At 40.4% G+C, this 27,562-nt stretch overlaps 1 protein-coding gene across 1 annotated transcript in view; it reads right to left on the bottom strand.

Moving 5' to 3' along the window:
* The window catches only part of DPYD (dihydropyrimidine dehydrogenase), a 502,649-nt gene that overhangs the window by 160,357 nt on the left and 314,730 nt on the right, over positions 1-27,562 (bottom strand). The window contains exon 14 of the mRNA XM_077825357.1: positions 11,526-11,690. Coding sequence (XP_077681483.1) covers positions 11,526-11,690 — 165 coding nt within the window. The remainder of the gene's footprint in view (positions 1-11,525; positions 11,691-27,562) is intronic.

Raw genomic sequence — 27,562 nt, 5'->3', positions numbered from 1 at the left:
GTTCTATTCTGTGTCTAACGCTAAGGGCTTGTCTACACAGGAAATTTACCTGCAGAATTATACCGGTATAGTTCTGCTATGTGATCGGAGGTAAATCACTTCATCTCACTGTACCACCTTTCCCCCTCCAACCATTTGACTGTCGAACATATTTAAACAGTAAGTCTTTGGAGCAGAGATTGTATTTATGATATGTTTGTACAGTGCCTAAAACAATGGGTCCTTGATCTCAGTTGGGGCCCACTAAGTGCTACTGTAACACGAAAACTAATAGCAGCAACGAATGTGAGGCTGGGAGGGGGCGGGGGGGAGGGGAGGAAGGATGATTTTCTTGCTTGGCTAAATGTTTTCATTTACAAAACAGCTACATCAAAAGTGAACTGTGTGTACTGGCTATTCTAAAAATAGTTCTGTGTTTGCTGGATGCTTAAAATAAAAATGTCAGTTCAACAACAAAATCAACACACCACTCCCTGTTCAAAGTAATACTATCAACATGAAACGTTAAAATAAAATAATACATTCAAAGACATTTCCATGGGTCCCAACTGAACCTTCAACTCTAAATATCTAAACTTCAACTAGTTTAAAATCTAAACCTAAAGTTTGTATCTCTCAATCCCATTTCTATTAATATTTAGATCACAAGAAGCCTGAATACTTATTTTTTTGTGCCTCCAGGAAGAAAGGATGAGACACAGAGCTTCTCTCCTTAGACAGAAGAATGAGAACTCAAATGCATAATGTGGTAACCTTTCTGCCAATCTTAAACCAGCCTCTGTTGTTATGCACCCATTTTTGAACATACTATTTATGCTTGCAAAAGTGCACAGGAACCACCTGCAGATGTGTGTGTAAATCAGATTTCTAGTTGTACAACTCCTTAGTCACCCCACTAGCCTGGATGGGGCTTTGGTGTGTCCAGGAATAATTGAATGGGAGCAGGGTGAAATGGGAGCAGGGCAATAAAGTTTTCTGCTCCTAAGGGGTAACCATTTTGGGCTTCTTGTTTCAGCCCTACCCTTCCCACTCTTAAACTAATATATGCTGGCTCTCATATGATTCTAGGGGCTAGGCCTGGAAGGGATTGCTCCCATATGATGAAATTGACAAACTACTGTGCACCTTTTTTCTGAGGGCAGTACACACATTAGAAGCAGCATTGGGAAGACAGGATTATTAAATTTACTTCTGGGGTCCAAGAGCATGGTATGAGTCTAGTAGAAGAGTTTTCTCAACTCCCTGACATCCTTTACATCTATATCAGAGTTACTTAATCTATGCCTCAGCTGACCATCTGGTACTTTTGTACTTAGACCAACACAAGAACCCAAAATGTACTTGTGTTCTCTGAAGACCCCAAAAAGTTCCCCATAAACTTTCAGTACTCTCCCTGCTATAATACTGCAAATATTTAACCCTGAATTCTCCTTTTGCAACTATTCTAGGCTTACCCTCACATCCATAATTTTCCAGACATTTTGCTCATTTCACATGGATTTCTGTCAGTGCTGCAGTGACTGACAAGTTTTTCTGAAAGCTCTTTTCCATAATTTAGGGCCCCTTCAAAGTCCTCTTCTGCACTGCTGTGGCTTCTAGAGTGTATTCTAGTGTGTATTCTGTTTTCTACATCAGTTTGCACATTGAGATTTTGCATGACTTTGCTTACTGTTCTTTGATCTCCAGGAGATGTCATTTAGAGCTGTAAAAATGTGGAGGAAATTACTTCATCCACTAGACAAAAGGGTGCCTTGTACTTTCTAATAGAGACAGCAATGAGTGTTGTGCATCATTGTAATACAATCCCAAAGCATTTACGCTTTCAATCTTACACTCCCACACTGTGTCAGAGAGGTTGATTTTAATGACAGACTCTAAAAACTCCTGTTAGGGTTCCCTCCCCACTCTGAACTCTAGGGTACATACGTGGGGCCCTGCATGAAAGACCCCCAAGCTTATTTCTACCAGTTTAGGTTAAAAACTCCCCAAGGCACAAATTCTCCCTTGTACCTTGGATTAGGTAATGCTGCCACCACCAAGTGATTTAGACAAACTCAGGGAAAGGACCACTTGGAGTTCCTACACCTCCCTAATAACCCCCAAGCCCCAACACCCCCTTTCCTGGGGAGGTTGAGAATAAACGAGATGAGCAAAGACCAGCCTTGGGGTTTTTTAAAATTAGAATGGAAGATAATTTTACAGGGCAATCAGATTCAAAAACACAGAAGATTTCCCTCTGGTCCAAACTTTAAAGTTACAAAAAGAAAACCAGGAATACACCTTCCTCTCAGCACAGAGAAAATCACAAGCCAAAACAAAAATAAGCTAAAGCATTCCCGTGCTAGTACTTACTACTTCTAATGGAGCTGGATTGCTTGCTTCCTTGATCTGTGTCTGGCAAGCACACAGAACAGCCAGACCAAAACCTTTCCCTCCACCCCCAGATTTGAAAGTATCTTGTTCTCTTATTGGTCCTTTTGGTCAGGTGCCAGCCAGGTTACCTGAGCTTCTTAACCCTTTACAGGTAAAAGGATTTTGTACCTCTGGCTGTTTATAGTACTGTATACAGGAAGGTTGTTACCCTTCCCTTTATATTTATGACAACTCCCATCATCTATGAGATGATGTAAACACATACACATGCTGGAAGAGTCCAAAAATAATTTAGTGTAAGCTGGTGATTTAGCAACACAAATCAGGTGGTTTAAGTTTAAATGCGGCAACTAAGAGCTACATTAAACGTTTTGATGATGAGAATAAACTGTCCGTACAGCTTCGCTGATGTCCATTCATGTTAACACCATCAGATCCTTGCTGTCTGCAGTCACTGAAGACAATATCACAATTTCAATCTTGCAGAAGGGCTGTGAAGAGATTTCCCTGCATTACTGGCACATGAGCAGCACACCAAAGATGCACCGTTGCCATGAATGTTCAGCAATCTGCAGCAAAACTGATGGGCTCATGACAGCTAACCTCCGGAATGTGAGCATAACATTTTTGCACAAAACTCTCTTGCATGGTTTATAATCTTTGACATTCCTCAACAAGTCAGTCATTCTACTGATATATTAAATTCTGAATACTTGTGTTGAGGTAACGGAGTCATAGTTCTCAGTATGGATTGGGGCTCATTTTAATCCTCAAAATCCCAATATTGTCCATCAAATGCCTCATGTTTTATCAGATAAGTGATTTATTCAACTTTAAGGGGGTCCGTTCTTTCAGTTCTTCATTAGAATGTTGGGACTCACAACATGGGGAGGAGGTGGCCAGCCCTCTGTGGAGAAAGAGGTGGTTAGGGACTATTTAGAAAAGCTGGACGTGCACAAGTCCCTGGGGCCGGATGAGTTGCATCCGAGAGTGCTGAAGGAATTGGCGACTGTGATTGCAGAGCCATTGGCCATTATCTTTGAAAACTCGTGGCGAACGGGGGAAGTCCCAGATGACTGGAAAAAGGCTAATGTAGTGCCAATCTTTAAAAAAGGGAAGAAGGGAACTACAGGCCAGTCAGCCTCACCTCAGTCCCCGGAAAAATCATGGAGCAGGTCCTCAAAGAATAAATCCTGAAGCACTTACATGAGAGGAAAGTGATCAGGAACAGTCAGCATGGATTCACCAAGGGAAGGTCATGCCTGACTAATCTAATCGCCTTCTATGATGAGATTACTGGTTCTGTGGATGAAGGGAAAGCAGTGGATGTATTGTTTCTTGACTTTAGCAAAGCTTTTGACACGGTCTCCCACAGTATTCTTGTCAGCAAGTTAAAGAAGTATGGGCTGGATGAATGCACTATAAGGTGGGTAGAAAGTTGGCTAGATTGTCGGGCTCAACGGGTAGTGATCAATGGCTCCATGTCTAGTTGGCAGCCGGTGTCAAGTGGAGTGCCCCAGGGGTCGGTCCTGGGGCCTGTTTTGTTCAATATCTTCATAAATGATCTGGAGGACGGTGTGGATTGCACTCTCAACAAATTTGCGGATGATACTAAACTGGGAGGAGTGGTAGATACGCTGGAGGGCAGGGATAGGATACAGAGGAACCTAGACAAATTGGAGGATTGGGCCAAAAGAAATCTGATGAGGTTCAATAAGGATAAGTGCAGGGTCCTGCACTTAGGATGGAAGAACCCAATGCACAGCTACAGACTAGGGACCGAATGGCTAGGCAGCAGTTCTGCGGAAAAGGACCTAGGGGTGACAGTGGACGAGAAGCTGGATATGAGTCAGCAGTGTGCCCTTGTTGCCACGAAGGCCAATAGCATTTTGGGATGTATAAGTAGGGGCATAGCGAGCAGATCGAGGGACGTGATCGTTCCCCTCTATTCGACATTGGTGAGGCCTCATCTGGAGTACTGTGTCCAGTTTTGGGCCCCACACTACAAGAAGGATGTGGATAAACTGGAGAGAGTCCAGCGAAGGGCAACAAAAATGATAAGGGGTCTGGAACACATGACTTATGAGGAGAGGCTGAGGGAACTGGGATTGTTTAGTCTGAAGAAGAGAAGAATGAGGCGGGATTTGATAGCTGCTTTCAACTACCTGAGAGGTGGTTCCAGAGAGGATGGTTCTAGATTATTCTCAGTGGTAGAAGAGGACAGGACAAGGAGTAATGGTCTCAAGTTGCAGTGGGGGAGGTTTAGGTTGGATATTAGGAAAAACTTTTTCACTAGGAGGGTGGTGAAACACTGGAATGCGTTACCTAGGGAGGTGGTAGAATCTCCTTCCTTAGAAGTTTTTAAGGTCAGGCTTGACAAAGCCCTGGCTGGGATGATTTAATTGGGGATTGGTCCTGCTTTGAGCAGGGGGTTGGACTAGATGACCTCCTGAGGTCCCTTCCAACCCTGATATTCTATGATTCTATGACTCCATGTAATGTTGGAACAGAGACTTTATTTGGCCTCTGTCCTAATGGTCACTTCACATGGAGCCTCTTTTTCTTCAATTTCATTTATTTACATTATTGAAACTCTCATCTCCTCTCAAACACATTTATTTGAAACTCCCATTTGACAATTTTGGTTTTCATTTCTCTCTTCCTTCCCTTTTCTCTGACCAATTCTAAGATTTATACGGTCTCTGTCAAGTCATCTTTTTGTCTTTAAAACCCATGCATTGATAAGGTTTCCGAATTGTATTAATTTAGACTCACTCCTTTTCTACTCAATACTGTTTGAAAAAGAAACAAATTGCTCCATTTTTTGCCAACTACTGAATAGTACTAAGGAATAGAGTTTGTCTATTAGAGTGTACTCTCCCCATTAATAAGTGTACATTTTGATAAATCCTTAAGTGCTAGATACCACATGTGGACAAAAATGAAAAACAATATTAAAAACCTGAACAGGTTCATGACCAAAATCCATAGCCAACACTGCAGTGAACACATTTTGAAAGCCTCTTAATCTTTCAATTCAAGCAATGTGACAAGACAGGCAGGTGGCCCATTCAAACCAGTGAAAAAAGTGACATCTTATGAAATGAGAAGGATGCCATAAATACAGACAGGCCTAATGCACGGTCACACATAGAACCCCAGTGATTGAAGTGACACTGTCTTGGGTATCTTGGACCCTGTGTTTTTAAAGGCTGCCTCAGATAAGGATCTAATGCCACATAATATTTTCTTTAAATGGCCACAACTAAGTTTTCAATTAACACCTCACTGATATGAATGAGGTGCCGGTGGGACAGCATTTACAGAATTGTTCCTGTTGACTGACTGGCAACAATATTCTGCAAAGCTTCAGGCTTCAGTTAATTTTATCCTAAGTAACCTTTCACAATTTAAATCAATGCTTTGGTCCTCTGTCAACATAGGGTATGTCTACAGAACAATTAAACACCCGTGGCTGGCCCACGTCAGCTGACTCGGGCTCGTGACACTCATGCTGCCAGGCTGTAAAATTTCAGTTTAGATGTTTGGGCTCAGGCTGGGCCTGGGTTCTGGGACCCTCCCCTCTTATGGGTCCCCAGGCCCTGGCTCAAGATTAAGCCCGAATGTCTACACTGCAGTTTTGCAGCCCCACAGCCGGAGTCCCATGAGCCCAAGTCAAATAACACAGGCCAGCCACAGGTGTTTAACTGCTCTGTGGACATACCCTATGTTAACAGAGGACCAAAGCACTGATTTACATTTTGAAAGGTTACTTAGGATAAAGTTAACTGAAGCCTGAAGTTTTCATGAAATCAAATTTCTTAGCAAATGTGCCCATTCTTTCATTTTTGCCTTTCAAAGAACAAACAGTATGGATATTGAACAAATTCAGGAGAAAACAAACACCACACAGCCACAGTTTGGCTGGTGCTGCATTGAGAACCTCCACGTTATGACACAAACCCCTTCTGTTAAATCAAAATAATTCATTCTTGTGTTATCCCACCATGCGACTGACCCTGAATGTTTCATAACAACCTTCTCAGAAATTAAAACCCACTGGATGCAGTTCAGAGAGAGGAAGCCCCTCAGAGTTTTCCTCCCCCATTATTCCAGCAGAGTGATAGGGTTTGCCTCCCCCAGAAATAAGCTGTGGGGCCTTGCCCAAATGCCTGCAGATTAGCCAAAGACCAGTGGTATCTACCATAACAATTGATGCATTTGCAGCAGCTCCAATCCCCGACATCCCTCATTCCTTCCTGCTTCAAGGTGACATGGCCTCAACAGATCCAGGCTAACACGGCCTCCCCTGGCTGCAGATTCCCTCAGGATCCACTTAAAGGAGGTACCCAATAGTGCAGCGGGCTCTGCAGAACTCAGGGGCAAGAGAAGCAACCACCTAGAATGGGGGACAGAGGAAGTGCCTCGAGATCATGAATCTAAGAGAGTTGGAAGCAAGTGTGAGAGAGCCAAGGGCAATGACACTCCTTCCTTTCCTTCAGATGTCCCTTCCCCTAATGGGGTGAGAGGGAAGTGCCCTACAAGGGATCTGCAAACTCAGCATAGAGTCAAATATATTATTAGCTGTGACTTCATCACTAAGCTCTGCCCACAGGTCTTAATTTATACAAGGCCCTGGGAAACCTAGTACTCACCTGAGCCAAAGCTGGGATAATTTTCAGAATTTCCTTTGCAGTGTAGATGACTTTCACCCTAATGGCAACTGAAAGGATGCTAATGAGGGTTTACTTTCTAGGGAGTTAATGCTTAACCCTGTGTGCAAGCAGTTAAGTTCATATTCCCTTTGTCTGAAAAAGAGGTTTTCCCTAAAACTATCTGTATTACAAAGCAAAAGTAATTACATTTCAATTCTGTTTGGTTTTAATATTTACTATAGCAAGATAATTTTCTTTATTGTAAATCACTTTTGTGTCCTCATCTCTGCTTTGCTTTCATTTGATTGGATAATGTCATTTTTTGCTTGTTAATTAAGTTCACTCACACAATGCTCAGAAAGTGTTTTTTCCGCCTCTTTTTAAAAACCTAACAAAACAATAACGTGTCTAGTTTAAAACGGTTTTCTAGAGGAATGAACAGGATTGTAGAAAAACAATTTCTGCAAGTTCTAATTATACAGAGCATTTCGTAATAAGCATCAAGAGATTTCTACTCAGTGAACAAAAATTTGTTCTCAGTTAGCAATGAATTTACCATTATAATGATTATGGTTCTTAGTTTAATTCAGGGACAAATTTGAAAAAAAAAAAAGGTCTGTGAGCAAAGCAGAGTTATGCTGCTAGAGGGTACTTTTTGCATATCCATATGTAATGTAAACAACCTCTAAGATTCTATAGAAGTCAGGCAGGGTTAGAATGCTAAAGCAAAATTCATATTCTAAAAGTAATAACGCATACAGGAGGGATTGGATCAGGAAAAGTTAATCCTCAGAACTGTGACGACTTGGACTCATTTTAAAATAGCTCCTGGCTCTCAGAAGTGCTACAATTTTCTTAAACTAAACAGTTGCAGATACTACTAATTCTGAATTGGTCTCATCCACAAAATGCTGTGATATATATTTTGTGAAAGCTGTAGAACAATGTCTTTCCCAGAGGTAGAGTCATAAATTCTGCCTGGACAAACCATTGTGTACAGCACTCAGAATGGTCAAGGATGTAAATAAAGGATGTTCATTAAAATCAAAATGATAAAATTAGGAAAATTATTTTCATATTCACACTCTGACATGGGCCTTGGTAATGGAAGAATTACAGCACAGTAGCAAATCTTCCACATGCAGCAATATCTAGGTCAAACGGGATATTTGCTCTGCATTTAACGACAACTACTTGATTCATAACATTCAAACACTTTTTTCCTGGCAGTTACCTGTATTCACGCTTCAGGAATGAGAACTGAAAATGCGAAGAAAGCATAATAAAAGCAAGGAATTGGAGCCAGTTGTCAGGAAAACTATATATTGTTTGCTTTGAAGAAACAGAAGAAACGTACAAATACAGTCAACAGGAGGAAGTACAAACAAGAAAAAACCAAAACTAAACAAGCCATTTACAACACACACTTTGCTTCTCTACAAAGGAAAAAGGACACTAAACTATCTAAACCACTACATGCCACAAGGGGCCACAACAGTGGTTCCCTTAACTCACCTAACAATATTGTTAATCTATCCAGCTATACTCTTAGCCTGGCAGAAGAGTCTGTCCTATCTCGGGGCCTCTATTTCTGCCCCTCCATCCCCATGAACATGATACAGTTCTGCAGTGACCTGGAATCCTACTTTTGACGCCTCTGACTCAAGGAATATTTCCAACACACATCTGAACAGCATACTAACCCACAGAGACCTTCCTACCAACACTACAATAAGAGGGATTCTGCATGGACTCCTCCTGAAGATCGAAACAACAGGCTGGACTTTTACATAGAGTGCTTCCAGTGATGTGCACAGGCTGATATTGTGGAAAAGCAGTATCACTTGCCCCATAATCTCAGCTGTGCAGAACACAATGCCATCCACAGCCTCAGAAACAACTCTGATATCATAATCAAAAAGGCTGACAAAGGAGGTGCTGTAGTCAACATGAATAGGTCGGAATATGAACGAGAGGCTGCTAGGCAGCTCTCTAACACCACATTCAACAGGCCATTACCCTCTGATCCCACTGAGGATTACCTAAAGAAACTACACGATTTGCTCAAGAAACTCCCTGAAAAAGCACAGGAACAAATCTGCACAGACACATCCCTAGAACCATGACCAGGGGTTTTCTATCTGCTACCCGAGATCCATAAATCTGGAAATCCTGGACACCCCATCATCTCAGGCACTGGCATCCTGAGAGCAGGACTGTCTGGCTATGTAGACTCTCTCCTCAGGCCCTACACTACCAGCACTCCTAGCTATCTTCGAGACACCACTGACTTTCTGAGGAAACTACAATCCATCGGTGATCTTCCAGAAAATACTATCCTGGCCACTATGGATGTAGAAGCCCTCTACACCAACATTCCACACAAAGATGGACTACAAGCCACCAGGAACAGTATTCCCAATAATGTCACGGCAAACTGGTGGCTGAACTTCGTGACTTTGCCCTCACCCTTCAAGTCAGCGGCACTGGTATGGGTACCTGCATGGCCCCACAGTATGCCGACATTTCTATGGCTGACTTAGGGGACAAGAGCTGAGCAAGTGTTGTTCTAATGCCCCTACTCTACTTACACTACATTGATGACATCTTCATCATCTGGACCCATGGAAAAGAGGCCCTTGAGGAATTCCACCACGATTTCAACAGTTTCCATCCCACCATCAACCTCAGCCTGGACCAGTCCATGCAATAGATCCACTTTCTGGACACTACAGTGCTAATAAGAGATGGCCACATAAACATCACCCTACACTGGAAACCTACTGACCACTATGCATGCCTACATGCCTCCAGCTTTCATCCAGACCACATCACATGATCCATTGTCTACAGCCAAGCTCTACGATACAACCGCATTTGCTCCAATCCCTCAGACAGAGACAAACACCTACAAGATCTCTATCATGCATTCTTAAAACTATAATACCCACCTGCTGAAGTGAAGAAACAGATTGACAGAGCCAGAAGAACACCCAGAAGTCACCTACTCCAGGACAGGCCTAACAAAGAAAGTAACAGAAAGCCACTAGCCGTCACCTTCAGCCCCCAACTAAAACCTCTCCAGCGCATCATCAAGGATCTACAACCTATCCTGAAGGATGACCCCTCACTCTCACAGATCTTGGGAGATAGGCCAGTCCTCGCTTACAGACAGCCCCCCAACCTGAAGCAAATACTCACCAGCAACCACACACCACACAACAAAAACACTAACCCAGGAACCTACCCTTGCAACAAAGCCCGTTGCCAACTCTGTCCACATATCTATTCAAGGGACACCATCATAGGACCTAATCACGTCAGCCACACCATAAGAGGCTCATTCACCTGCACATCTACCAATGTGATATATGCCATCATGTGCCAGCAATGCCCCTCTGCCATGTACATTGGCCAAACCAGACAATCTCTACGCAAAAGAATAAATGGACACAAATCAGACATCAAGAATTATAGCATTCAAAAACCAGTCAGAGAACACTTCAACCTCCCTGGTCACTCAGTTTCAGACCTAGAAGTCGCAATTCTCCAAGAAAAAAAACTTCAAAAACAGACTCCAATGAGAAACTGCAGAATTGGAATTAATTTGCAAACTGGACACAATTAAATTAGGCTTGAATAAGGCCTGGGAGTGGATGGGTCATTACACAAAGTAAAAACTATTTCCCCATGCTAATTTCCCCCCTACTGTTACTCACACCTTCTTGCAACTGTTTGAAATGGGCCATCCTGATTATCATGACAAAAAGTTTTTTTTTCCCCTGCAGATAATAGCCCACCTTAATTGATTGGCCTCGTTACAGTTGGTATGGCAACACCCATTTTTTTCATGTTCTCTGTGTATATATATCTTCCTACTGTATTTTCCACTGCATGCATCCGATGAAGTGGGTTTTAGCCCACGAAAGCTTATGACTAAAGAAATTTTTTAGTCTCTAAGGTGCCACAAAGACGCCTCGTTTTTTTTTTGCAAGAAAAAATTGTTAGCTTGTTTGAAAAGTATATTTAAATATGTAGAAACTTGTTCTCATTGTTCTGGTTTCCCTGTTCTTGTACACTCTAGATAGAAGAACTAGATTACATTATAGTTTATTCTCCCACTTGCTGGTGATCTCTCTCTTGCAGTTCCTTAATTTCACACATAACAATGAAGTTTCATCTGAGGCAAACACCATCACTCAGCTGGGAGACTTTCCACACGAGTGCAAAATCAGTCAAAACAAGTATTAATGCGTCTCTTTTTTCATCTGTTTGTGTGGTGTCTGTGTAGCATCCTTTTAACCAAGCTTGCTATTGTAGAGATTGTTCTGATGAGTTCTTAAGTGGGTGTTTATTTTTTTTGTAGTCTGTTCTTACAACAGCAAAGCGATTGGCAGATTCTTTAATAAAATATATTACATACATCCATATTTATCAATCTATGAACTGAATGCTTTCAATATACATACAGCATTCTTATGTTTGAGTTGTACTCACCTGGTTGGGAAAGTCAGCCTTCAGTTCAGTGACACTTTTACACCAATATTCTGCAGTTTTCTCGCTGATAAGCTCGATATTTAGGAAAGAGCCTTGACCTGGGCCATACATGGGGCCTGATGTAATTCCACGTATAATTCTTGGAGAAACATTGGTTACAATGTCCTGTTAAAACACAGTAAAAAACTTTCAGATTGATTTACAAAGTAATAAAACCAAAAAACACATTCCCATAGTGTCTATAAATGGTGTATATACAACAATGTATTAATGAAAGGGAAACCATCCATTTAAAATACACAATTCCATCCAAAATGTTATATGCACTTTTGTTGCAAGTAACACCTAAGATTAGAGACTAAGTAAAAAAATGTCATCGTCCCCCCGCAGTTTGATTGCTTTGTGCATTCCAGAGCACTCTGTGCATATGTAATCCACTGGTGAGTTGCAAGTCCGCTCCTGCCCATGTTGATCACAGAAGGTATGAGTTGTTACAGATCCCAGCTACAGAGCTTTGGCTCTTTAACTCAAGCTGTAGCAGCTCTTGCTTTTAGCTTTGGAAGTCCCTGATTCAGTCCCTGGTATGTCAGTCAAGATGGCGGCTGTCACATAAATCCTAAATGAGCCCGCACTTACATGATGGCTATTATCTTGGCTGACACACTGGGGACTGAACAGGGGATCTCCAGAGCTAAAAGCATGAGCTGCCTAAGCTAAAGACAAAGGCTCTGTAGCTTGGGGCTGTAACAATTTATCCTCTCCGAACTGGCAGAGAGGAGGACCAGTAACACGCATTCATCAGTGTTACTCACCAGCAATTACACACCACACAACAAAAACACTAACCCAGGAACCTATCCTAGCAACAAAGCCTATTGCCAACTCTGTCCACATATCTATTCAAGGGACACCACCATAGGACTTAATCACATCAGCCACACTATCAGAGGCTCGTTCACCTGCACATCTACCAATGTGATATATGCCATCATGTGCCAGCAATGCCCCTCTGCCATGTACATTGACCAAACCGGACATTCTCCACTCAAAAGAATAAATGGACACAAATCAGACATCAAGAATTATTCAAAAACCAGTTGGAGAACACTTCAACCTCCCTGGACACTCAATTACAGACCTAAAAGTCGTAACTATTCAACAAAAAAAATTCAAAAACAGACTTCAACGAGAAACCGCAGAACTGGAATTAATTTGCAAACTGGACACCATTAAATTAGGCTTGAATAAAGACTGGAAGTGGATGAGTCATTACACAAACTAAAAACAATTTCCCCACGTTAATTTTCCCCTACTGTTACTCACACCTTCTTGTCAACTGTTTGAAATGGGCCATCCTGATTATCCCTACAAAAGTTTTTTTTCTCCTGATGATAATAGCCCACTTTAATTGATTACTCTCATTAGAGTTGGTATGGCAAGCCCCATTTTTTCATGTTCTCTGTGTATATATATATCTTCCTACTTTATTTTGTACTGCATGCATCTGATGAAGAAGTCTTTAAATGTGTTAGTCTCTAAGGTGCCACAAGTACTCCTTTGCTCAGACAGACTAACATGGCTACTGCTCTGAAATTCATCAGTGGGTTATTCATAGTCAGGTTTCAGAGTAGCAGCCATGTTAGTCTGTATCCGCAAAAAGAACAGGAGTACTTGTGGCACCTTAGTCTCTAAGGTGCCACAAGTACTCCTGTTCTTTATTCATAGTCAGTTTCACTGTTTCCTCTGTATTAGCTGGCTGCCCCTGTTATCTGTGAGTTACTCACTGCACAAAATTGCATCTGGTCTTAAGGATGAAACTGACTAAACTATTATGGGGAGTAGGAATGGAATCCATTTCCCAAACACAGGTGCAGCTTGTAAACACTATTCTAGCATACAGACTGCCATAGTGACTGGTGACTTTCTGTCCCCCTTATCTAGGAGTAGTGGGTTTTTGTAACTCCATAATTATGGCTCACAAGAGCCCCTCAGTATCCCAGCTATGTCCCCTCTGCAGCATGCAGGGGGTGCAGCCATCTTGGTATGCAGAGGGGTCTACACAGATCTTTTGTGAGCCAATGAATTTTGTTGAAAATATATGTTCATTATATTTATGCCAGTTCATTGTGGTATATGCAGATATGAGACTGTAATGCCTTTTGTTTTCTATGTCCTACATCTTTAAATTTCTGTGTCACAAGTTTAGCAACCATCTTGTTCTCAGAGTTACTGCAGCCTGTGAAAGAGGATATGCGCACACAACACAGAGTGCTCTCTCTCATGACAACTTTCTTTATGTTCTCCTTTGTTTTTCCTCAGTTTAGACTGGAAGTACATATTTTGCTCTTTAAGTGTAAACATACCACTACAAGCCTTTTAAGCTATATAAGAAAAACCACATACAAAGTATCATTTAAACAATATAATTTTGTTTTAAAGTAGAATATATGTATGATTGTACAAAAAACCTTTCATGTAGGTCCCAATCCTTCAACTGCATATACCAAGGCACAGTTCTGCATCCCAGTAAAGGCAAACCCTGAGTTTTATGCTACACTAAAGTCAAAGTGGGGATCTGTATGAGAAAAAGTGGTCCAGGAATGTAAGAGCAGCATTGAAGCTCCAGCCATCAAAAGGAAAGGCCCTGGGTATTAGCAGTAGCAGTACATCAGACTTCAACATCATAATGATGGGGTAAGAAAGACAGATAAATACATACATACACACATAAACAGTAGCTAAAAATTCAAATCCAGTGTTGTAAAACATCATTTCCCCCTCAGATTAATATAAAATCATCACATCATTTCATAACAGACGGTAAACAAATACAAAATTAACTTGTTTGTTAGGAATAATTAAGCTACAATTCACAAATGCCTTATATCTATATTAAAGATCTGTAATATTCTGACATTATTTAAAATTAAAGAGAAACATAGATGGAAAAATGCTTCTTTTGCCAATTTCTAATTAAAAATAAATTTGAATAAAGGTCAGTTGGTTAAGGATTTATCAGAATTATTTGTTTAAGTACCCCTCCTCACCGTCTTGTCACTTTTAGTGAGATAACATGAACCCCCATTAGTATATAGCAATTAAGGTCAATTTACATATTTTAATTAAGAACCATCCCCTATAAAACAATTAGGGTAATAGGCATACTAACTGGATTTCATAACATTTGGACATTTTTCCAACTAGATAGACAGGAAACCTTAATTAGCATTAATTAGCGCTTATCTGCATATGTTTGATAAGGCATACCCTTGCCACAAAAGATTATTTATTCCTGAATCTGCCAAATGCTAGAGTTGCAGAGGATAAAAGGACTTTTCTTCACATTGTATGTAAATGTCTGGTAATTTTCATTTGTTTTCACATTTGAATCATTTTCTCTTTTTCTTTCTCTCTGTGTACACTGAAATATCTTGGGTAAATATGTACATTCACATGTACAGAAATCATACCATGTAATTTGCATTAGTTAATCTACTACCATTCCCATAAACATTCTGTAATCTCAGAACAAAACCCATTCACTCTACCTACTATTATAATATTCTCTTATATTGCAAACATATATTTCACTCAACACCTCAGCTTCACTTTCACTACAAATTGTCCAGTGAATCCTCTGACCATGACTGAGAGAAAAACAGGATTGCAAATATTGTGGTTAACGCAGATATCATGATAGTTTAGAGCAGGCATGGATTATATTTTCCTCTCCTGTCCCCCATCCCTTGAGCATTAGTAAATAATTCCCATTGTCTTCCTATTAAATTACTTCACAAATGCATATGCTTTGACCTCAGCCCAGGATGCTCCTCATAACAGTAGGGACCAGTGATGAAAAGGGGACAGCCCTAGTGGCAAGGGTATGAGACATTTGCTGAGGGACATAGGATAGCTCCTCCCTCCCCTTTGGAGTCTCTGGCAGCCATTGGCCAGCTGGGGGTAGGCAGGAGTGTGGAGGACTGCGGAGTTTTTTGCCTGCCTTGCAGCACCTTGAAGTCACAGTAGGTTAGGCAGGAATGTGCTTGGTATTCAACTGAGATACTTGGTTGAGTCGTTAATTTGTTGCAACTGGTGGGCAGTTTCCAGTGCAATTAAAAGGATAAAATGAATGGTTCCAAGAAGTAAAAGACCTGGGATATTGGTGATGGGTTTTGGGCTCATGAAGTAGGGAGAGCCCTCGCAGGCTGATGTCATGACCCTTCTGCAACCTCTGTCCCCCTTGAGGAAGATGGGGTGTGGAGGTAGGTTGAGCTGAATCTGGGGTAGGCTGAGGAGAGTCTACTCCAAGTTATGGATTATATGGTAGGAGCCCTGTAACTCCTGCACTGGAACCAATTAAATATCTGGTATAGGAGGGTATGGGTGCTGGTCAGGTGACACCCCTCCCCTGTATTTACATTTAATAAAAGTTGTGGCTTGCTGCTTAAAATACATTCATGTGTCTGTCCTCGTTTCACCGTTGTGTCCACACCAAGCCTGTGTTTCACATCATCCAGAAAGAAAAAGGCGCCAGCCCAGCAAGCAAAAGGTGCTAGTCAGTAACCTCATAGGGTATTTCTATACTGCAATAAAAGACCCACGGTATGGCCGTGGCTGGACTGGGTCAGATGGCTTGACCTTGCGGGGCTCAAGCTGCAGGACTATGAAATTGCAGTGTAGCCACTGAGGCTCAAGGTGGAGCCCTGAGATTCAGTGCTGCAGGTTTTTTACTGCAGTGTAGACATATCCACACAGGCGTAGGCCATGATAACAGCTCCTGCAGTCTACCACCTTACTATGAATATTTTTGTTCTCTCTTTCTTCCAGGATCCTTTTCATTTTCACCAATAGACAGAGTTGCAAGAATGGTATGTAAAATAAAATCAAACAAGCAAAAGAAAACAAAATCTTCCCAGTAGAATTAGCATAGAGTATCTATCCAGAACCTCCTTTGCCATCACCTTCCTCCTCCCAATCTCTCATCACAACTACAAAAGCACAATAGGGAATCCATTAGACAGATGATCTAGAGATTACTGGTTCAGAGCTGTGTTTCAGCCAACCTGTTTTCTTTTTCAATGACAGAAATGTGTTTCTAACAACAGCACAGCTTCTCACTGACATTTGCTAAGGCCAAAATTACATGGAAAATCATGTTATCTAAGATTTTTAAACAGTATCTTCCAAAACTAGAAGTTCAGTTCAGGATAGCTCAGGTATCCTCACTGCTTCATCCCCAAGAAAGTGTTACAGGATATTTCTTTTGCCATTTTGTTTCAACCTATGGTTTTCTTCTTGTTATAAGTATGGTGTGGGCAAATACCACAACCTGTGATTCCTGCTCATCTCTTAATCTTGAAGGAGAGAATTTTATCACCATATAAATCTCTTTTTCCTGCTACTGTATTTAAAGAAGTACATGAAAATGGAATCTAAACAGAGAAGCTTGAAATGTGGCACGTTGTGCCCTGATCCTGATTCTAAAAAGGCTCATTGTGACAAATGGGTAACCTAGATGAATGGAGTTTCCCTGGTCCTTGGATGCAGCTGTAATTTTAGACGTCTGTGGGGATGTGGGGAGTTGGAAAGGTGCTGAATACTCATCCCCAAAACCACAAAAACATTACCCAAGGTGACACCAGTTCCTTTTATCTCCACATGCTATGGAAATAATAACCAGCCAAACTACACTTAAACAGCATGAAACCTTCATAACCTCTTAATGAAGAGCCACCCAGGCAATTCAATGCTTGTTTTTGTCCCAAGCGTAATTAAAGACAAAGCCATGGAAAAAACTATAGCTGGGAAATGAGAGCGACAAAGGCAAATAAATACAATGGCTCACAGGACATTTGTTTCCAGTGGAAGTCTTTCAAACCACTACAGATTTCAGGTTTAGAAAAAACTATCTTCCTCAGTGGATTCCAACAAGATACACATTATGCAGGGGAGCTACAACAAACCAAGAGAAAGACAGAGAAGGGACTGGCTGCAAATGCGATCAGCCTGTGTGGCAGCAATTTCTCAGCCACTGAACCACCGGGGCTACACAAAGGGGGCGGAGGGGGACTCTTTACCTCTCAGAAAGGACACCAAACAGACCCCACATCTCCTCAAATGAAATTCATCATATTGGTAAAGAAAGCAATGTTTCATAAATGAAAACACCACCATTGCTTAACATCTTTCCCCACCCTCTTTCTGCTTGTGAGCACAAGATGCATGCTGGGAACTTGACACCATGCTAGATTTGGGGATTCCTATTTGTACCTATTAATTTTTATTTTTTAATAGGAACAGTAAATGGAGCTGATTCCAGTGCCTTGACCTAGGTCCATGTGCTCCAGACCATGCTCCAGCCACACTGGAGCAAATATTTTCCACCTAGCTTCCTGAATTCTGAAGTACTCTGATGTAGCTGTCCATGAATTCTGAGACAAATTCATGAAACTAAAAAACCTGGAAGTTTTCAATAAATTAAATAACAAAGTATACAACCGGTATATCAGCCCATGTCTTATTTTATTATATGAATAACTTATTCTACACTGTTCCCCATTTTCAGTTAATGATTGCACTAGATTTTTGCATTATCAAGGTATAACTGCATTATGTAGTTGTTGTTTTAGGCTTTATGTGGACTCAGGAAGACAATACTTCATTTACAGAGTTCACAGTTTTATCTTCACAACCATGTATTCTAGAAACTTTTTTAAATCAAAGCTGGAGCAAAATTTTGTGGCAAGAGGCTAGTTGGAGTGATTTCTGTAGCTGCAGAATACAGGGGACCCGCACAAAAGGTACATAGCCTAATGTCATGCCTCTTCAGTGCATGTAATTATATTGTGCAAACATATTAGAGAAGAAACTTTCTATATGAATTTTGCTTATTTGGCAAGTTTAAATCAGACCTCTGATACCTTTGTATTAATTTGCTGAAGGTACTGATCTTGACACACTTTGCTTTTAGGCACCATTTTGTAAAAGAAATATCTTAGCTAAAGAGCTTTAAAAACAGCTAAAAGAATTTTTAAAAAAGCTTAAGGGAACCAACAATAAACAAATATATTCAGGATCTGGAAATAAAAAGGTAAGAATTCACTGTACCCTTTTACAAATAAATTAACTTCAGTTTGTTATGCATGTATTCGTCACTGAAAAACAGATGTTTTGCATTACAAATGTTCACAGGTGTTGGATAAGAATTTTGGTTTTGCTAAAGAAATTGAATCACATTATAAAAAGTGATATAATATATTCTTTTCTCACTCTGGGTTGCTTTTGAAAGGTGCTGAGAACTCAAAGCTCTCACTGGTTACAAGGGATGTTGAAGGAATTCAGTACATTGTAGCATTGGGCCCCCAAGCCAAAGGAAGTATTTAAGTGCTCAGAACTAAGCTTTTCTCAAGTTTAGAACATGAAACCAACCAAATTGTGTTTAGTGAACTATGTGATCTTTGCCAGTTTCTTTTCATTGGTAAGAGAAAAGATTTAACCAAATGATCATATTACTACCTTTTAAAAAGTTAATTTATTTGACCTTTCTTTCATCCAGGGAGCTATGGTTTTATGTTCACTAAGTGGATAGGTTTCAGAACATTACTGTGGTTCCTACTTACTAAATGTCAATGCAGGAACTAAGAGAGCCACAATGGCTTCATTGTGAACAGGAGGATAAATCTACATAAATATCTTATTAAGCTACTGTATGTAAAACTATCTAAGTACAATGTACTTGTAGGCAAAGTTAGTATAGACAATTAATTGTGGTATAAAAGAACAGATTTTCTATTCTCAGAATATTACACTGAATACAGTACCACCCTTATTATTAAAATATGAGGAGTAGGGTCTCAGAAAATCTACATGAATTTAGGCAAATTATCCTGAATTCCTCTTCCCCAGATTTTATAAAGTCCATGGGAAAACAAATTCTATGGGAAAAGCATTTCATTTGCTTAAAGCAGGAGGGTCTTGATCTTTCCAGTAGCATTGGGCAGTTTTTTTAAAGTTATAAAACCAGCCTTACTTGCAATGACCCTATATTTTTGCCATTATTACTAACTATGCATTTTTCCATTATTAAAAAAAATAGTATTTTTCAGACTTTCAGTTACAGGGCAAGGAAGTTTGGAACGCAGATATTTTTGTCAAATACTTGGAGAACTTGAAACTCATTCACTTCTAAAAGTGGATGATCATATAAACAGTGACCCCTCAACCATTTTATATGGATTGGGAGTGCCAAAGTGATCCTTGTTATAGCTGAATGATAAAAAGCCCAAAACAACTCTAACATTCAGACTTCACTTGAAGTAGAATCAAGTATGTGCATAATGAAACAATATTTTGATGCCAGCCTCCATCGCCCACTTGTTAGATTTTCAAACAAGCATCTCTGTGCTTTCTCCCATGCTGCCCCTCATGCTAGGAGGTGCTCCCAAAAAAACTAAGGTGCTCCCATCTGCAAGGCTACCTCATGATCCACCTTCAAAATCCTTCTAAAAAACTATTCTTTGCTTACACAAAACTTAAGAGTTAAACTGCTGGAGTGCTTAGTCCACAGACCATCATGACAAGCAATATTGACTCATTCTTTCCTTGTACTCCCCCACCTGTGTATATCTGTTGTCTCTTGTCTAGACTACAAATTTTTGGGCACGGGGAAGGTCTTTTTTGGTTGTTCTGTGTTTGTATGGTGCCTAGCACCATGGGGTCCTGGTCCATGAGTAGGAATCCTTGGTGCTACGATAATATATACATACAAATAAACACACAAAAATAAAGTGTCTGTAGACATCAGCTTGATATGTGTTTTCAAAATAGACTTAATTTGCTCAAAAAGAACAGGAGTACTTGTGGCACCTTAGAGCAGGGGTCTCAAACACGTGGCAGGGGGTTCAGCTGCAGGAGAGGTTCGGGGGGCAGGTCCGGCCCGGCGCGCACCGGGGGCAGGGCAGGCTCCCTCCCAGCCTGCCTACCCTGCCCCCACGCCGCTCCGGAAAGAGGCCAGGATTTGGGGTAGGGGGAGCATAGGGGTCTGCCCAGCCAATGGGAGCTTCGGTGGAGGTACCTGGAGGAGCAGCCAGGGCAACACACAGACCCCTGTGCCCGCCCCCCTCCCCCAGGTCCAGGCCGCTTCCCGGAGTGGCACGGGGGCAGGGCAGGCAGGCAGGCAGGGAGCCTGCCCTGTCCTCAGTGCACACAGGACTGGACCTGCCCCCCAAACCCCTCCTGCAGCCGAACGCCCTGTCCTGAGCCCCCTGCTGCACCCCACACACCTCCTTCACCCTGACCCCCTGCCGCACCCCTCCTGTACCCCAACCCCCTGCCCTGAGCCCCCTGCCACACCCACACCCCTCCTGCACCCCGACCCCCTGCCCTGAGACCCCTAGCTTCATTCCCAAAAAAGCTCCTATCATTATTACTTGCTTAGAATACCGCTTCAATGTCTATTGTAATTTTTAGACAAGAAGAAATCACAACTGGCAACTTATGATTAAGATAGCACAAGGTCAAAATCATTTAGAGAATCATATGAGATTAGAGTATGGGAAAAGTTTTTTGAACTGTACTCATATTAGACATGCTCCTGGGACAATTTCATCCCCATTCAAATACCACTGACTTGGGATGAAGTCAATGCAGTTTGGCCAAATTGCAGAGTCCACAAGACAGCAGCAAAATGATAAAAGGTTTAGAAAACCTGATTTCTAAGGAAAGGTTAAAAAATGTGATTGTTAGGTTTCCAGAAAAGAAGACCTTATAATCTTCAAATATATTAAAGGCTTTTATAAAGAGGATGGTTATCAATTGTTCTCCATGACAATGGAAGGTAGGGTAAAAAGCAATGGGCTTAATCTGCAGCAAAGAGTTTTAGGTTAGATATTAGGGAAAATGTTCTAACTGTAAGCATAGTTTAGTACTGAAACAGGTTACCAAGGGAGGTTGTGGAATCCCAGTCATTACTGGCTTTTAAGAAAAGATTACACAAACACCTATCAGGGATGGTCTAGGTACAATTGGTCCTGCCTCAGCATGTAGGGATGGAGTAGATAACTTATCAAGGTCCCTTCCAGACCTAGATTTCTATGATTCATAATAGATTTCAACTTCCCTTTCCAGGGATTCCTTATTTAGTTATCTAGCTCTCTCCAGACTCCTTCCAAGGCCCTAAATGGACAGAATGCCAACAACTTGTGCTCCTTCCTAATATCTTATTGTTATGAGAGAAGAAAGTTATTCATATACCTTCGCTCCCTTTCCCAGCATGCCTTGTTATGGTAGCCTACAATTCTTAGCAGCTCTGGGACTACAGTTCCAAACACATTCCTTGGCACTGGGCAGAGAGTTTGAACAGGGAAGTGCTGGATCCAGTGGCTATCTACAATTTGTATCTCCTGGTGAGGATACAAGAGAATCACATAATTCCACTGACTTCTGCTTGGTTTGTATTATTTTTTATTTTGTATGTTAAAAAAAGATTCCCCATGGGGAGGTCACCACATTGAATAAAAAGAGATCTATTAAATGGACTTATATGCTACTAACTAGTATGTGACATGACCATAAGTGAAACTGTAATTGTTTCTAAAAAAAAAATTCAGCTGCTGCCAGGCATTGAAGTGGTGGGTGCCATTAATGTGTCTTTAAATAAAATAATGTTTAACTAAGGAGGTATTTAAATTGTATTTCGCAACCCAAACAAATTTGTAGGCAAATGTAACAACTCCTCGCCATAGGCTATTACGGATGCTTGAACTCAGAACGTCCACTAAAAGAGTAATCCTTCAGCAGGTTGCAGCACTAGGCTCTTATCGAGACCAGCCACTACAGGGGGACATGTAATACAAGCTGATAGAGTGGACTACCGACATTAAACATTTTGTTATGTTTTGTATTTTTTCTTGGTTCTTCATAACCTCATGTTCTTCAGGGCAGAACCTTTGTGTTATTACACCACCTAGCACAATGCAGAGGTGTGTCAATGTAGAAAAAAAATCAAAGCCGCTAAAGAAAGGAGATTGAAAAAAACTGAATCACTGCTGGCCATTAGGGACTTGGTAAACAAGAAAACAAACTTCTTTAAAATGTGCGGTGAAGAATGTGTGTTCTGTAGAAAGAAAGTTCAAAATAAAATAAAATCATACAAACCCCAGAAAAATCATATCCTTGGCTTCCTTGATGTGTAAAAGAAAATACTCTGGTGCCTTTGCTAAAAAATAAACAATAAAACCAAAACTGAACAAGACTCTTGTGAAACTTACACCCATTAATTAGAGGAGGATCTGTACAATCTGATTACCTAAAAGTCTATAATGGCTATACATTAAGAGGAAGTTTTTTTTTAAATCAACAATAAAAGTCAGATAAATCTAGGAGAAAAATGTGTGTGCATTTTTTTTTTAAGTTTCTAGCTAAGTGATATACTTAAAAAAAAAGTTACACTGAATCTGGAGGATTCTTTTTCATTGTCAAACAAAATTACATTCTCTTGAACAGATGTAGGGCAAAAACTAAAGAAAAACTAAAATATGTAAGTTAAATAGTAGCAAAATTTAAAAACTAAAAGAAATTTACCATATTTTGTTTCTCCTATGTCTGATATGCTTATTCAGTTATATTCTTCTAGACATTAGGATGTAAAGATGTTTGTAATGTAATTACTTAATATCAGTTTTAAAACGTATTATGTCCTACAGCACTTAGCCTTGACAAACAATTACTAGATATCACATTCAACAGAATAAAAAAAGCAATCCATCACAAGGTTAAAATTAGTCTTAGAACAATAGATGCTTTCAAAGCAATTCCGAACTCTAAACTGCTTTATATCAGTTTCTTCTGACGGCGGGTTGAGGGGAGGGGAGTAAGAAAGAGGAAAAAGGGGGGAAAAAGGGTATTTGAAAAACGTATTGTCTATTTTCTATATAGCCACATATTTTATAAAATCTGTGACAGAACTTTACATGGTATAATGTATGATGAAAATTTTGCTATTAAACTGCAGTTTAGTCCAAAATTTCACCCATGGAAGAAAAGAGGAACAGACCTAGAATTCTTAAACTTAAAAGGTAATAAAGTGTATTATGGCACCCACTTTTGTGTCTGGTCCTGCATTGCATTATAGACAGAACTCCTATAGCTTAAAGTTCTGAGTTGATAAACCACATGACCATCAATCAGTTGGTTAAACCACTGATGAGATATAATAGTCAGTAATTGTTTCAAATAATCATTTTTTTTAGTAAAAAGACAGAAGAACAAACAAAAAAACACAATAAAACATCTCAAACTCTACAAGGAAAGTGTGTGGTTAATTGACAATCTATTGTTATGCATTTTATAAACAAAGCTTAAAGACTGATTCTTTACTCCAAATATAAGTCCTGTTATGCTGAATTCCCATACTTGGAGACTAGTATCTTTGGAATGGTGTCCATAAATGGTCCAGTGATATCTCCAATTGATCAATGAAATAAAAAAATAGTACTGTACTATCATTGAAGAGCAACTGGCATATAATATGACATACAAGATAAACATTCAATATAGAGCTGGTTGGGAATTGTCTGTCAAAATGTTTTTAATGGAAAATGTGATTTCTGCAAAATATAAATTTTCCATGAGAAATGTTTTTGATTTTTTACTTTGTTTCTGGTTGGTTGAATGATAATCTCACTAAGCTGCTGTAATGCCCCATTCTCCCCTATAGCCTGGATTCTTCATCTCCCAGGATATATCACAGTAACAGGACTCATGAGGGCACTATGGCACATCATGGGAAATACAGTTTGGCCAGGGAACCTGGCCCACAGGAGTGAATGTAGTTTAGGTGTATCATTTCCCCAACTCCCATGAGGCACTGTGTGGTTCAGGTGGATGCAAATGAACACTGACCTAACTCAAAATATTTTGTTTATCTTTGGGTCAACAAACTGAAATGAAACATTTAGATTTTGAAATGAATAAACATTTCACTTCAACATTTCCTAATTGCATTTTTTGGAAACTTTATTTCCTCAAAATATTTCAATATCTTGCCTTTTTTTGGGTCCTGACTCATGCCAAAAACAAATGTCAAAATACAGGAATTTCCTACAAGATGGAAATTCCATTGTTTGATTGGGTCTTATTTAATGCAAAGTGGAATAAGATCTCTCTCAACACCTTATCGGAAAAAACGAGAGACATTTAGAACATATTTAAATCTCCTAAATGGCTCCTTAATCACAAGGGTAAAATAATGGATCTATGCAGCCAAAATGACAAGATAGCCAGTGTTGAGAAAGATGACTAAGGGTATAACAGCAGTGCCATACTTATTTATGCCATGGCTCTAACCTGTACAATAAATCCAAGGTGCATGGGGCTTCAAGTGATCTCAGTTGTAGTAGCATGCTCTAACCTATTGATATACATGGGACACATCATGTCAGCACGGACACAGTTTTACATGGACAACCGTTGAATGAATGGATTAGATTCAATAATTTTTCAAGATTTGATCTGAACCTAGACATCTAATATAGGAACACACCTGAGAAGCATGGGTGAGCAAATAATTTCAGGATTCTGTTTCAATGTGATCAGAGATTAGAGCTACTTGAGCACTTCTGCTTGCCTTCATCAATTGTTTGTAAAGGGAAAGATTCCCCCTCAGTCTCTGATTTAGAGTTTAGCCTCTGAGAGATTTCTGTTGAGACCTCAACAGTACAGCAGCTTCGGCTTGGTTCCTGAGCTCTGAAAAATGAGCTAGCAGATTGCTTCAAAGATGTCAAACTGCTGCTTGGGTCTGCTAAGTGAGATTTGTGCTAAAGTGGATAATGAACAATGCAGTTTTGACTGGGTAAGGGGAACATCGGTCATTTCTGAAACTTTTGAAGACTTCAACCTCCAGATTCCCCATGCTGACTCTGAACAGGACTTATGAGCTGCTTAGTGTATACTAGCCTGGTGTATTTTCACTTTGAGCTGATTGCTTGAGGCAACATTTTCTGGCAGATCTTGTTTCCAGAGAAGTCTTGGTACTCCTGAGATTCCACAAATATTGAATGTAACTATCAGTGGGAGATGTCATCTGATCATGCTCTGGGCAGTGCTTGCATCTCCCCAGTTACTTCCCCTGTTGTCTGTAAAAGATGACCCAGAAACAATACCAGAGAAGAAAAATCAGACACATAAAAAGAAAAAAACCCAAGCCTGTGAGATATATAGCCTTGATGTGCATCAAACAAAGCAGGATATAAGTGTAGGGATTTATTTTACTTTTACCTTTTGGAAATTTATTGAAATATAAATTGCTCTGACTTCTTAAGATGATTTCTTAACTTATTATCATAACCATTATTAACAATTATCCAAAAATCATTACTTAACAAAAAGCTAAAAAGTTAATTGTTTTAATATTTTTGGCAGCTACTGAAATGCAGTATTCAATTTCACTGAAAATCAAAGATAGCCAGCTAATTGTTCCTACTGACACTGTCAGCCACAGAAAATACAGAACTCTGAAAATCAGTCATCAGCAAATTAACAAGCTTGTGTCTACAATAAATCTAAATGCTACAATAAAACAAACAGTGACTGTCCTACTATTTTCTAATGTCTTGAAACTAAGTAACAACTAAGACTTAATCAATTACAAGTTGTGGCTTTGGTATTATACCTAAAAATCTATTTGTGTAGCTTGTATTGAAGTACTTGATTAGCTTTCTAAAAAAAACCATACCTGTAACTCATTACTTAAATATGGATAAGCAATAGAATAAAAGTGAATATTTCATTATAATAACCTTGAGCAGATGCTCAAACAGGGACATCAATATGAGATTGGATTCTACTATCTTGACGCACAGAAAGAGGTTGCAGTGTTAGTCTTTAGTGTGATGGTAGAATGTGATGAAAGAGGACCATAAGTATTGATATTAATTGCATATTTTGAGCTGTAACCCAAAATATGATTTCTCTGCTTGAATTGTAAAATACCTTCTTATTGCCTTTAGCTGGGAAGACTTTTGACTGGACAGCAAGGAATGAGAGAAGCCCAAACGCATATGTGGCAGGGTGGGAGGCTAGCTCTCAGCCCCCTTCAGTTCTCTGTTTTGCCATTGGCTGGCAAAAGGGGGATGGGGATAGCTGATTGGCTACTATGTGTCCCCCCTTGCCTATCTGAGCTAAGCCCTGGCTTTGTAAATGCTGCCTTCCCTCCCCTTTCGCTGTAGATTAGGAGCTGTGCCACTTGGGATGATGCAGGTCTGACTGATGGCCTGTTTTTAGGGGTTAGGAAGGAATTTTTCCTATTGGGCCTGGTGGGTTTTTTCACCCTTCCCACAGCCTTTCAATAGCAGAACTGGGTTAGAAGCAATAGAATTTGAGGTTTATATCATGCTGTTATGACTTCTCATTTGTTGAAACTTGTGGCTGGTGTCCAATGTAATGCCCCTTCCCAAAGTCAGAACATAAGAATGGCCCTACTGGGTCAGACCAAAGGTCCATCTAGCCCAGTATCAAGTCTTCCAACAGTGGCCAGTGCCGGGTGCCCCAGAGGGAATGAACAGAACAGGTAATCATCAGGTGATCCATCCCCTGTCGCTCATTCCCAGCTTCTGGCAAACAGAGGCTAGTATCTTGAATAAACTTGCGGCCTGCATTCACACCCATGCCCATCTGTCAATTGTTCACCTGCTTGTCCTGGTCAATGGGGTCTGTCAGTTTCAACCCTTGCCCCTACAGTGGGGAGACTGTCATCAGACCAGTGATCACAACTCATTGAGACTGAATGGATCCAACCACCCAATAACGACACAGCCATCATGGGAGCATTCTCCTGGATAGATCCTAATGGATACTCCTGCTGACTGGAAAAATACAGTGTGAATAATGTGGGTCGAAGAGAACCAGACTTTGGGCATTCTAAAGTTCTGGTGCCATTGTGGGTCAGCACAGGTCTCCAGCACTCTCCTGTCCCACAAGTCACTGCTAGTTGTCAGAAACCAAAAGCGCTGAATGGAGCTGTTCTAGGAAAGGATCTATGC

The sequence above is a fragment of the Eretmochelys imbricata genome, chromosome 8, assembly GCF_965152235.1.
Source record: "Eretmochelys imbricata isolate rEreImb1 chromosome 8, rEreImb1.hap1, whole genome shotgun sequence".
In the NCBI taxonomy this organism is placed as follows: Eukaryota; Metazoa; Chordata; order Testudines; family Cheloniidae; genus Eretmochelys; species Eretmochelys imbricata.
This window is presented reverse-complemented; position numbering and strand designations above follow the sequence as displayed.